Source organism: Delphinus delphis, chromosome 14 (genome assembly GCF_949987515.2).
Source record: "Delphinus delphis chromosome 14, mDelDel1.2, whole genome shotgun sequence".
In the NCBI taxonomy this organism is placed as follows: Eukaryota; Metazoa; Chordata; class Mammalia; order Artiodactyla; family Delphinidae; genus Delphinus; species Delphinus delphis.
The window spans coordinates 18,613,692-18,627,320 of NC_082696.1; the positions used below are offsets into that span (position 1 = coordinate 18,613,692).

The 13,629-nt window shown below is 36.3% G+C and overlaps 1 protein-coding gene across 1 annotated transcript in view; it reads right to left on the reverse strand.

The window, feature by feature from the left end:
- ADGB (androglobin) overlaps positions 1-10,713 on the reverse strand; it is a 138,974-nt gene extending 128,261 nt beyond the window's left edge. The window contains exons 1-4 of the mRNA XM_060029831.1: positions 10,562-10,713; positions 5,814-5,906; positions 2,161-2,232; positions 4-213 (exon numbers count right to left, since the gene is read on the reverse strand). Coding sequence (XP_059885814.1) covers positions 4-210 — 207 coding nt within the window. The 5' untranslated portion in view covers positions 211-213; positions 2,161-2,232; positions 5,814-5,906; positions 10,562-10,713. The remainder of the gene's footprint in view (positions 1-3; positions 214-2,160; positions 2,233-5,813; positions 5,907-10,561) is intronic.
- Positions 10,714-13,629: the final 2,916 nt, after the last annotated feature.

Below are 13,629 nucleotides of genomic sequence, written 5' to 3' on the forward strand. Positions count from 1 at the left end.
TACCATCCAGTAAAGTTTCACAACATACTTTCCATAGCTATTGAACAAGGGAATGTGACCCTTCACAGCCTTGCACAGAGAGTAAATGTGTTCCCAGGGCTTCCAGACCAGAAGAGGAGGTTCCCCTGCAGTCCCTTTAATATAATTGTTCAAAGCACCCCCATTGAATATCTTCCACATGGCGTAGATTTCGCTGATAATCCATCTCATCAGCTAGAGATAAAAGCCAGTAGAGTTCATTAGTTATTTTTCAGTTGTTGGCACTGTAATTTGAAAGGGGGTGGGGAGAACAGCTGAAAATCTACTTTCAGTGGTAATGTTAGATTCTACATGTAGTATATCCCACATTTTGATTTCTGACCTACAGAACGGTCATAGATCTTGCTTTTATTTTCAAAAAATATAGTCATAATACAAACTAAAAAGTCTTAGCTAAGAGCTGTCTTCCAGAGTAAACGTCAGTGATTTGACATTGACCTCCATATTAGTTGCGTGCATGTGTGTGACAGAAAAGGAGGGAGGAGAGAGGGAGACAATGTTTCTGAGAGCAATGATGATTTTATTTTGGAATTAACATTATATAAAGGATTGAGCTACTCTTCTGTAAATGTTGAGAAGTTTGAGAAGGAAATGATCCCTTTAAGTCTATAAAACCAATTAGACAAGCAACGAGACATGGGAAAGAATTAAAATTACACACACACTTTACTCTGAGTCTCATATTCATGTGTTGATCTGCAGGTGCAGAAGTGCTCCAAGTAAAGCTCCCAACTGCAGGGTTTTCAACAGGCAGCAAGGAACAGTGGAGAGTTGAACTTCAGAGTATGTTTTACTGCCTGGTTTGTAAGGAGATTAAATACTTGAGACTAACATCATAAGATTTATGTTTTCCTTAATTTGGTTATCTAGAAAATTTCTTAAAGTTTGGTGAAGTTGAAAAAGACAAATCAGATATCCTCCTGTATACCTGGAGATTTTACTACCGAATTATTTCATACTTCCTTTGTGGAATCCAAAATATGACCCAAACGAACCTATCTGCGAAACAGAAACAGGCTCACAGGCATGGAGAACAGACTTGTGGTTGCCAAGGGGGAGGGGGATGTGGGAAGGATGGAGTAGGAGTTTGGGCTTAGCAGATGCAAACTATTATATACAGAATGGATGAACAACAAGGTCCTACTGTAGAGCACAGGGAGCTATATTCAATATCCTGGGATAAACCATAATGGAAAAGAAGATAAAAAAGAATATATATATATATATACACATCTGAATCACTTTGCTGTACCACAGAAATTAAGACAACATTGTAAATCAACTATATTTCAATACATAAATATTTTACACTTCCCTTGAAAAATGATATGCTAAAGTCTATGTAGGTTTAGAATTCATAAAATAAGCGTATTTTAGACTAAACCATAAAACATAAAACAATTCAGAGATAATTTTATACTAATCAGTACAACCTGGCTGAAGAAAACATATTTTGATTTTAATATTGGTCAAGATGTTAAAGATCAGAAAGACAAAATGTTTAAATGGATAATGACTATGCCCCACTCCTCTGACTGGACCTTAGGAGAAAATAATCAAAAAGCCTGTTTCTGATGTAACTACCTTAGGCGAGTGGAACAGGTCTGCTTCTGATGGATAGAACCCCGGGTGGAGAGTGGGGAGGTGTGTTCCCACGTGCTGTAAGACTGCTGCACTGAAAATCTGGTTTGTTTCAATGAGGTGTTGCATTTGAGCTGCACCCCCTGATTTCTCCACATTAGCAAGCCAAACAACACCGAACACCTTACTCTTGGACATGATGTAGGGCCAGACTGGCAACAACTTTATGTCAATTGCTAGGCACATGGATCCGGAGGAGAAATGCCTAGATGGTGTGTACTGGGCTACCCTGGTCCATGGGCGGGAGAACAGGGGCATAAGCAGTGCTAATATTAACATCTTCCCCACCTGTTCTCTCTCTACTCAATTAAAGAGCCTTCTCTTCCTCTTTGAGTGTCTGGCTTATGAAATATTCAGTTATACCAGAACTTAAAGGTGAGCAAGACAGCAATGAAACTGACTGACTGGGAATTGCTTAAGGGCGGGTCCCAAAGGCATTCTGCAGCCAGGCTTTTCTTAGGTTGATACTCCCCTACTTACCTCACTGCAGAGTAAATGCTCATTTGCTGAAAACAAGTCAAACAGGATTTCGTTTTTCACAACCACTGGAGCCTGAAATATATATATATATATATATATATATATATAGAGAGAGAGAGAGAGAGAGAGAGAGAGAGAGAGAGAGAGAGAGAGAGAGAGGGATTACTATTTAGGAAAAGTAAAGGAAATGTAGCTTAATGAAATAGTTTCATGTGCTGCAAACAGGCCAAACTCGATTTCATTTCTCACAACCGGAGGAATTAGAAGAAATAAAAAAATAAGCATATTATTCCGTAAGATAACCCTGTTAGAGCTGTAGGTGACATTAATTTAATAATGTAATACCTATAAAATACAGTATTTTAAAATATAATAAAATGTTGTAAGATATATGCAGATAAATTTAGCATGCATAAACTCACAAACTGAAAGTTTAAAACCTGATTTGAAATTTAAATTAACCACTCAAGTTAAACCTGAAGTTTAGTTAACATCTGGTAGCTAGAAAAATGTCTTCATCTTGGATAAAAAATATTAGCTGAGACAGCTTATTAAAATCTTGCTCAACTTTAAATATTGCTATGTCTTTTAAAGTTAATATGGTGGTCATTAATTAATTGGTATATATCTAAGTTTGCTTTTATATTTAGACCACCTTTTATATTTAGACCAAAATATGACTTGTAACAGTTTTTAAAATTAGTTACAATTAATAACAACCTTATATATTTAACATATCAAAATAAAATGAAAGTTGCTTTGATTAGCAAACTAGATTTTTTTTTTTCTTTTGTGGTACGCGGGCCTGTCACTGTTGTGGCCTCTCCCGTTGCGGAGCACAGGCTCCGGATGCGCAGGCTCAGCGGCCATGGCTCACGTGCCCAGCCGCTCCGCGGCAAGTGGGATCCTTCCAGACCGGGGCACGAACCCGTGTCCCCTGAATGGGCAGGCGGACTCTCAACCACTGCGCCACCAGGGAAGCCCCCAAACTAGATTTTTGTAGAAACTAACGCCATCAATTACTCTCAATCATCTGTATTACTAGCATCTTGAAAACTCAATAAAATATTTTTATATGTCTGAGAAAAATTTACCTAAAACTACCTTGAAGTCCTGAATTGACTCTTATGTTCATAATTTATATAATTTATAAAATTACATATATATAACTTTATGTTTATATATATATATTATTCTGGTTTGTCTGATTGTGATGCAACACTTCTAAAATGCCTATACCTTTCAGTATGTACCAAATGCATTAAAATTGACTATAGATTAAATATGTATTAGATGTCTAAGGTTTGACGGGTTAGACAATAGTCATCTGCTGACAAATGAAAAGGAGGAACTGAAAGTTTCTAAAAGACAACAAATATTAAGACAGAGGTCTCTGCAATGGTATTTTAGCATCTTTATCCCCTACACCTATACCTGGGGCAAGACAAAGTTTTAGACATCTTACATCTGTTTAATATAATCAATATTGAAGGACCTAGGCCACCAATATCTGGTTCTCAGAAATAAACCAATCTGATTATTCACTCTGCTCTTAGGGCTTGTGAACCCCCTTGGTTGGAATGGTCCATGTTGACTCTGATATCTTAAATTTAGGTTTTTAAGTTTTTTAGTAAGTTAGCTTCTCTTTGACTTAAATCATGTCCTTTGACTTCATATTTTACTTAGTGTTCTGAGGTATGTTTCTAGTGCTCTTTAAATTGTGGGTTGCAAGTATTTAGTGAATCATGAAATCATTTAATGGGTCAGGACTATATATATATACACACATAGATATATCTATAAGATGTGTCAGGAATATATATATATATATATATATATCTTTATATATATGGACTATAATGAAATAGAGTAAATTTCATATAGAAAGGTCATTATTGTTTTGTAACATTTTTGTCTAAACTTTATATATGTCCATATATATATATATATATTTTTTTTTTTTTTGTGGTACACGGGCCTCTCACTGTTGTGGCCTCTCCCGTTGCAGAGCACAGGCTCCGGACGCGCAGGCCAGCGGCCATGGCCCACGGGCCCAGCCGCTCCGCAGCATGCGGGATCCTCCCGGACTGGGGCACGAACCCGCGTCCCCTACATCGGCAGGCGAACTCTCAACCACTGCACCACCAGGGAAGCCCTATATATGTCCATATTTAATGAATCTCAATGTAAAATGTATTTATCACTGTGGTCTCATACACTAAAACTTGACAAGCACTATTCCTAAACTTTCCTGCTTAGCTAGACTTTCAGTTTGGGCTGTTCTGGTTCACACTTCAGCATGATGTATCAAGAGAAGGAGTCAGTGCAGAGGGAGAGGAGAGGTAAGGAGATGAATGGCAGCATTTCGATAAATACAGGTGCAAGTGTCATTAACAACAATGAATCAATTTATTTTTAGTATAAGTGTATCTTCCAGAACTAAGGTATGCTAAAAGAGTAAAAGGTATAAAACTTTCCTACTTATTCAAACTTACAACACTCACTTCATGGAATTCATATCCTTCATTTGCATGGAATATAAACTCTGCACTTATACTGAGTAGAACCTGAGTGTTATTAATAATACATAAATATTAAGTCCATTATATTAACCTCACAGAATTTGCATTCTTCATTTCAATGTTACCTAACGTTATAAGTAATTTAAAGGTATGGTTTTTGTAAATTTGATTTATTTTATTTAAAATGTCTTTCAGATAGGCATTGAATAAATACTCTGATGGACAAAGATGTACCTTTTTATTTTCTAATTTTAATAACTATTTAGGATTTAGGATTTCTGACTTTCTTAACTAATAATAATTGAAAAGCATGACAGATAAATTGTATTTTCTGCATTAGTAACAATGCTTCTAAAAGCTAAAACTCTTAGGAATAAAATCACTAGGCATAGAAACAGAGATGCAGTGAATTCCATGATTACAGAAGAATCAGCTTCTTTATAACCTTTTGACTAGCATTAAATAACTAATTTAGTCTACTGGCTTTCTATGCATTAAATGAAAATGGGAGATTCAAGAAGGGAAAAAAGGCATTAGTGATAATTAAACCCTTATAAATACCAAATGTATTCAAACTAACATAGCTATTAATTAGGAAGATAGACCAGTAGGTCTAAAGTTTAATGTACGTAAGTGCTATTTAAAATGAAGTTTTCTTGGGTGATGTCCATGTCAGTGTGATTCACATGGGGTTCAGAAATCAAAGTGGCGCTTGGAAAATGATTCAAGAATTCCTGGAATAGAGAGATTCAAGTGCAGATCTCTTGGGCTTGAAAATAAATGCTTATTAACACTAGAGTAAACAGACCTACACCATGTAAGAAGCAGAAAGGAGAAAGTCTGTCAGAAATTAAGGAATAACTTTTTGCAACATTTTAGGTTAAAATTTGACATCATGAAGAGAAGAAGGAAACTTGAGACCCTGAACAAAATTTCATTATTCTCTTGGAAACCAGTATAAACTATATCGATAAATATTTATTTCTAATTTAAAGTCCAAAAAGTAATTACTTTTTCTTACTAAATACCAAGAAAAAATTACCCTAAACACCTTTTAAAATGCAAATTTTCATAACTAGGATATTTTATCTCATAGTTAATACGTATTATAATAGTAAAAATATCTCTTACCTGATTAGTTAAAAAATCCTGTGGACGTTTCCAGGAATAAATTTTCAGTGATGGTGGTAATTCAATCTTTCCTTCAGGGTCTTCAAAAAAATGCTATATAAAAAAACGTATTAAGTATTTTCTCCATATAGTTTTATTAAAACAAAAACAACTCTATCTAATAAAAATGAATACGTGCATTGATCTGATCAATAAATAAGCATTTTTAGAGTAATTTGTGTGTTTGTTCTCAGAGCGAGTTCATGCAGTACTTGGAGAATACTGAAGTTAGCAATACTGTATTTAATTAATGAAACCTTGATTATGAGTAGCAGTTTGACTGCAGAGGAAGCAACCCAAACAAGCATGAGTGGCTTGGGAATGTGAATTAGGTATGGTGGGGAAACAATTTTGGATGGGCCAGATACGGCCATATTTTCCACTGAAAATGTTTTTTTTTTAATCTGAGCAGAGAAGATTGAAAAGGATTTACTTATTTTTCAGTTAGAATCATAAAAAAGATGATATGTAAATGAAATCTGTACCTTTGATCTGACTTTCATTTATTCTTTTAATTAAACTTGTTATTTTGAGATAATCATGATTCATAAGCCATTGCATGAAATAATACAGAGAGTTCCTATGTTCTCTACCCAATTTCTTCAGCAGTACCATCTTGCAAAACTATAGAACACAACCAGGATATTGACACTGACACAGCCAAGATATACAGAACATTTCCATCAGCACAAGGATCCTTCTTATGCCCTTTTATAGCCACACCCACCTTCCAACTCCCCAGTCTGTGCTTAATCCCTACCACTTGGCAGTCGCTAGTCTTGACGTTTATAATTTTGTCATTTCAGTAATGTTATATGAATGGAACCCACCATATAGTCTATAACCCTTTGGATTGGCTTTATTTCTCTCTCTGCCTAATTCCCTGGAGATTCAATCCATTCAAGTTGTTGCATGTATCAATGGTTTGTTGTTTATTGCTGAGTAATATTTCATGCTATGGATATTTGTTTGTTTACCACCTGCCCATCGAATTCCATCTGGGTTGTTTCCAGTTTGAGGCTATTACTAATAAAGCTGCTATGAACATTTGTGTATAGGTTACCGGTTTTTGTGTGAATGTGAATTTCCATCTTTCTGGGATAAATGCTCAAGAATGCAATTAATTCTTTAATGTCTGAGCCCCAACTATGGGTCAATTAGTGAGTTCTGGAGAAAGAATGATATACATATGCAAGCAGTCTGGCAAGTCAGAGAGACTTCAGGTAGCTGCTATGTAAAAATTCTCATAGCTCATAAAATGGTAGGGGATGGGAGGATCTTTACAAGAAATAACATGACAATTTCTAGGATTACAAACAAAATGCTAAAGGAACATAAACTATCTGTATGGGAAAAAGAAACATAATCAAATTTCACCTCAGTTAATAGGCACAGGGGAAAATATACTGTTTTGTGATTTTCATCATAATTATTTTACCTATTTACCAGTTTACCCTAATGCTGGTGTGGCTTGAGAAACAGGTTATATGTTTAGGGCATTGTCTGAGCGTTAAACATAAGTGTCTATGTATCTGGAGCATGTGGTTTACTGTCAAATTTAAGATACTGGAATAATTCAAATGACGATAAAGGCACCCTAACATCTAGTCAAAATGATAGAAGAATGAGTCCTTAAAAGACAAACTGATGTTTTTTCAGGAGCTGTACTAGACTTCTGGGTTTCTCTCACATTGCTTTTCTCCCTGCAAATATTAATTTAGTAATTTTAAAGTCCCCTATCTGACAATTCCAAAAGAGTCTCCTTTGGATCTGTTTCTATTATCTGATTTTTCCTCTTGATTTTTAGTCACTTGGTTCTGTTTCTCTTCATGTCTGGTAAATTTTGATTGTATGATATATGCTGGATATAAAAATTTATACACGTTCTAAATGATGATGTCTTCATCCAGAGAGGAGGATTTTATTGCCTTTTGACAGGCAGAGCACAAGATGAATTTGACCTAATCAACACTGGGTCTTAGGATTTGGCAGGACTGGTGTGATTTTGGTTTGTTCTTACTCAATGTGGAATTCTGTAGCCATGTTGAGGCACTAACTAAAAGTCTGGAGTGTTTAGCAAGGTCCCTTCACTTGGTGTACATTGAATCCCATTCTCTTCCTATCATCTTGAAATCTTTTCTCAATTATTAAGCTTCCAGGCTGCTGCTTTTTACTCATTTGCTCAGCAGCAAAAGCTTCACACTCACAGCTTAGGAGGTAGACAAATGTCTCAAAATAAAATTGTATGCAAAATTTACAGATCACTTCTCTGTAGTTACCTCTGAGATTTGGGTTCAAGTTCTGGCTGCTTTCGCAGTCCCAGACAATATCCTCCTTCCCTTCAGCTCAGAAAAACTGACATAAGCCCCAGGCCACTACTCTGTGCTTGCTTTCTAATTTCCATGCCTTGAATTAATAAATGTCTTTGAGGAAAAAAAATAGTGGGGCTCATCCCATTGTGATTCCCTTTTCTCCAGGATTTGAGCCCCTCATATTGTGAATGCTAATCTTTCCATGTCATTTTGCTTTAGGTATATTTCTTACATCCACCTTACAGTACTTTATCGTATACTTCTTAATTTGGTTCACCCATCATATCCTTTTCTTGCTGAGGAAGTGAGACATAATGCTGGACTTATAGGGGAGGGTTGGGCATCTGCGGCTGATTTCCTGATCACTAGCCTCACATCTAAAGAAGTGGCCTTTGTAAAATTCCAAGGATAACTGCCATGGTTACATGCTTAAGGCAATTTATCCTGGTAAAATATGGATGCTGCAAATCATGGCTCAGAGCTAATGTGCCACCATATCATAGAAATGCAGTCACAGTGCTTGGAGGGTCCATGACTCACTCCAGTGGGGAAACTATTGCTTCCTGAGCCACGAATGCTGAGGTTGTGGAACAGAACCGGGGGTGGACAGCAAGGTTCTATCCCAGATGGCATCACTCTGCACCGTCGTAACAACCAGGACTTGAGCTGTGCTCTCCTACCTTGTGAAAGCTGTGGTGGCAGAATGGGGTGTTAGTTAAGGCTCTGAAGTGTCACCCCTTATTGGACTAGCCCCTGTTCACAGCAGGAGTAGGGCTAGTGCTTCCCAAATCATGCAGTTTTATACAGCAGCCAGCAATAGTCCTATATGTTGACCCCAAATGAAATGGACATCAACTGTCCATTTGACCAGCACACTTATTACTGCTCCAGTCTCAATGGTTTTCCTCCAATAAATGTTCTTCCAACAGACTTGCCCTTGTTTCAATAACATTAAGTTCAAGAATTTGATACCTGACCTTCCAGAGATCTGTAAGAATTTTTCATAGTCATCTAATAAAGATACGTTTGTATTCTAAGGTCCTTAAAATGTTGTTTTATATGCTATTTCTTATTTCAAAGTTTTCAGGTACTTCTGCTTTTCCCTTCCCTGTTGATCCTTCACAATTTGGAGTGACTCATCTCTGGATCTTTTCCAGAGCTCAGCTGCTCAACTGAGGATCTACACAATCTATCTTGCTGATGAAAATTCACAGACAATCCCCATAAGATCTGAATTTCTATAAAATATGTAGAATATGACCATTTTATTTTGAACCCAGAGAGTTCAAAAGTCCTTTGCATCTAAAAGTTCATAATCACCTTAGGCATGGTACAAAGAATGCATTCCCTCACATACTGTTATTTGAAATTGTTCAAATAGTAACAGTGTCAGCAATTAGTTATAATTATTGAGCATCTTTTGTAAACAAATTACTGATATGAATCATGCAGTTGGTGACTGCATTTTGTGAACAAAATGTAAATGCTAATAAGTACCATTTCAGAGTGCTTTATGCAAATAAAAACACTAGAATTCAACCTAGCCATTATGGTAATTTTGTTTGTGTTTTGAAAATTGTATTGCGTTTTCTTTTTTAATATCTTTTTTGAAGTATAATTACTTTACAATGGTGTGTTAGTTTCTGCTGTATAACAGAGTGAATCAGCTATACGTATACCTATATCTCCATATCCCCTCCCTCTGCGTGTATTGTGTTTTAAAAGTACTTTTGTTGAATGAATTACTGTACCAAATAAATGGGTTATATTTAAAATGCAACCTAGACCGGTACCTTCTATAAAGAAGTTTTTAGAAGAAAGACATTTTTAAGTAAGCAAAAGAACCTAAAATAATATAACTGGAAAATGTAGGAACCCCATTCTCAGCTCCAATCTCAGGGACACAACATGTTTAAAAGCTACAGGTAAATGAAGAGTAACCTAGATTTTTACCCAAATATCTTGGGGTGCAGATATTAAGAAGGATTCAATTCTTATAGTAACATCTCTTAAAGATTTATCTTGCCTGTAATCTCCAAATAACAGCTCACAGTTTTGTGGGGGGCTCTCATTTTCTAAACCACTATCTCTAAATGTCTGGTTCCCAATTCTGTTCAAAATCCACTTGCTAGCCTGTTCTATCAGTTTTCCCTTTCTTTCATTATGACTCTTTGGTCATTTCTCTCCTCCCATTTACTCAAATGTGATTCACCAAAGCTCAGGACTAAGGCTTGGAAAGACAAGGTAGGATGGGGGGAGGCATGGCGGACAAAGACAAAATTTATCTTTTGAGTGGAGGCTGTGGAGAAGAGGGAGAACGTGCACACGTTAACAAATCCTATTCCATTATACGATTAAACACCAAAATGAAATCTAGTCATAGTCAAGTCTACTTACAAGTACAGGGCCTTTCCCTGTTTTGTCCTTTTCTTTTGCACCTTTGCCTGCATCCCACTTCTCAGCATTTATGTCTGCCTCGCTCCATTCTGGCCAGATTGGAAACTTCCCCTTCTTCTGTTCACTGGGTTGCACATTACTGCCAAAAGGGAACTGACTAGAGACAGAGCGGGGAGGTGGTTTTCATTCAGATCTCTGAGGTAAAATACTGGATTAATTTCATGATGTAAATTTAATTATCTGGTTAGCAATCATGTTAAACATATTTTTCAATACAGTGGATGGACACCTTCCACATGTTAAGGTTCTAAAGACAGAAATACCCCAGAGATTATTCTGTAAGCAAATTTTGAGCATTAGCCCCTACTTATTAAGGCAGGACATTCATCATAAACACAGAAGATGCCACGAAGGGGAATATTTATATACAAACCATACCCAATGAAAATCCTTTACATGTATAATAGTGATTGCTTTTTGAAGATCAGTGAAAATATAATTTGGATGTTCCCAAATATAAAAGTGCTATATGATCATCATTTTAAAAGAAAATTAAAAAATACAAGTCAGATAAATAAGAAAGGCATACTCACCTCATTCTAGAAACCACACTGTTAAAAATTATCCATCCTCTCAGATCACTGTACAAGGATATACATCTTTCCTCAAAAATGACATCATTCATCATATTCTCTTTTACAGATTGCTTTTTTCCACTTATCAGTACATTGATAGTTGATAGTTCCCATGCCAATAAGTGTTTAAATACTAATTGAATGATTGCATAATCTTCCATTGTATGATATATTGTCTTTCATTTAACTAAGTTTCTATATTTGGAAATTTGAGGGGTTTGGTTTAAAAAAATTTTCACAATTATAAACAAGACTGTGATGGCTATCCTTGTTGCCAAATCTTTGCATACATTATTATTTCCTTAGGATAGATTTTAATAAGGAGACTTACTGAATCAAAATATATGCAGGTTTAAAGTCTGTGATATATTTTGAGTAATTTTCTGCAGAAAAGCTGGACTTACTTTATACTCTCACTGTGAGTATATTGGTGTTTTCCTATCTCTAAACCTCTTTTGCTTTTTCTACATTTTTATGAATTGTAAAATCTAAAAAAGGCATCTTCTTAATTATTCAAGTTTTTAGCTACTTGTGAGGCTGGAAGCCTGCTCTAGACCCCGGGATAAGCAGTGAACAAACCAGACTAAAATCTCTACCCTTATTGAGTTCATACTCTAGCAGTGGAGACACAAAATAAACAGCATAAATTGAGTAAAATAAATGGTATATTATAAAGTGAAAAATGCTAAAGGGAAATATAAAAGAGGAAAGGGGACCTGAAGAGTTAAGTTGCACAATTTTTAATACAGTAGTTAATGGAAAGTGTCTATAATAGGGTTCTATTTAAGTAAATAGTGAAAGAAAATAAAGGATCAAGCTATGTGGATACATGTGGGAAGAATGTTCCACAAACAAGGAATAGTATTCCAGATGCAAAGAGCATCCTAACTTATTTGAAGAATAATAATGAGATCAGTGAGGCTGAAGAGGGGGTTAAAAAGAGATGATTTCAGAGAGGTAACAGGACGGGCAAAGATAATAAAGGTGATCTGAAAAAGGGAAGCACATGGGTCTTTAGTCTGAGTAAGACAGGAAACCAAAGGAGGGTTTTGAGCAGGGATATAACATGACATAACTGAAATTTTATAATCACTTTTGTTGCTATGGTCAGAAAAGACAAGGGCGACAACTCAGAAGGCATTGAAACAATAGGTGAGAGCTGGCGGTGGTTTGGACCAGGTTGGTAACAGTAGAGGAGGCAAGAAATAGTCCCTTGTGTATATTTTAAAGGCAGAACAAGTAGATATTGAGTTGATATTGCCTGAAAGACAGAAGATTATGGCATGGGACAAAACTGAGGTAGGCAATAAAGCAACATTTCACTTTTGAATGAGTTGTGTTTTAGATGTTTATCATACATTCATGGAGATATTAAATAGGTAGTTAGATATAGAATTCTGACGTTTGGAAGAAAGAAATAGACTGAAAGTGAAAATTTGAGAGTCATTAGCATTTCAATGATATCTAAACTCTTAAGATTTGGTGAAATCACCAAGAAAATGATCATACATAAAGAAGAGGCAGTCCCACGGGTGCTATTCAAAATGCCTAACAACGGGGAAGGAATGAGCATTGACTGGTCTAAATAGATGCTGTCCATGATCCTGGATCAGGGTCTTCAAAGCCACCAGCTCCACCAGACATTTATTCTTTACTAAGTAGTAGGGTCGGGGATGTAAGGTCCTCAGGGTGGGTCAGGGACCCAGGGCAAGAATCAGAAAAGACTGGGGATCAGGGTTATTGGTGAGGTTATTGTTAAGGCTACTCACGAATCAATATAAAAACATTTCAATATTCTATTAATCAGTACAGCTACATATCTGCCCTAGTACTCCATATTAAAAGAGAAGAAAAAACCCAAAAAACTGAGAAAAGCAGTCAGTGAGTGTGGTAGATAGAATAATGGTCCCTCAAATATGTCCATATGTCCATATCCTTATCCCCAGAACCAGTGGATATGTTACCTTCCACAGCAAAAGAGAGTTTGTAGATATCCTTAAATTAAGTACCTTGAGGTGGGGAGATTATCCCAGATTATCTGGGTAGGTTCAGTGGAATCATAAGGGTCCTCAAAACTGGAAGAAGGAGACAGAAGATGTCTGAGGGAGATGTGACTCCTGAAGACTAGACAGAAAAATGCAAAACTTCTGATTCTGAAGACAGAGGAAGGAGACCACAAGCTGAGGAAGGTGGGCAGCTTCAAGAGGTTGGAAAGGGCAAAGAAATGGATTCTCTCCTTGAACCTCCAGAAAGGAATGCAGCCCTGCTGACACTTGTTAGCTCAGTGAGACCCATTTTGGATTTCTGACCTCCAGAATTGCAAAATAATACACTTGTACTGTTTTAAATAACTGAGTTTGTGGTGTTTTCTTACAGCAGCAATAAGAAACAGTGAGGTAGGAAAAACACAGTAGAGGGTGACGCCCTGGAAGC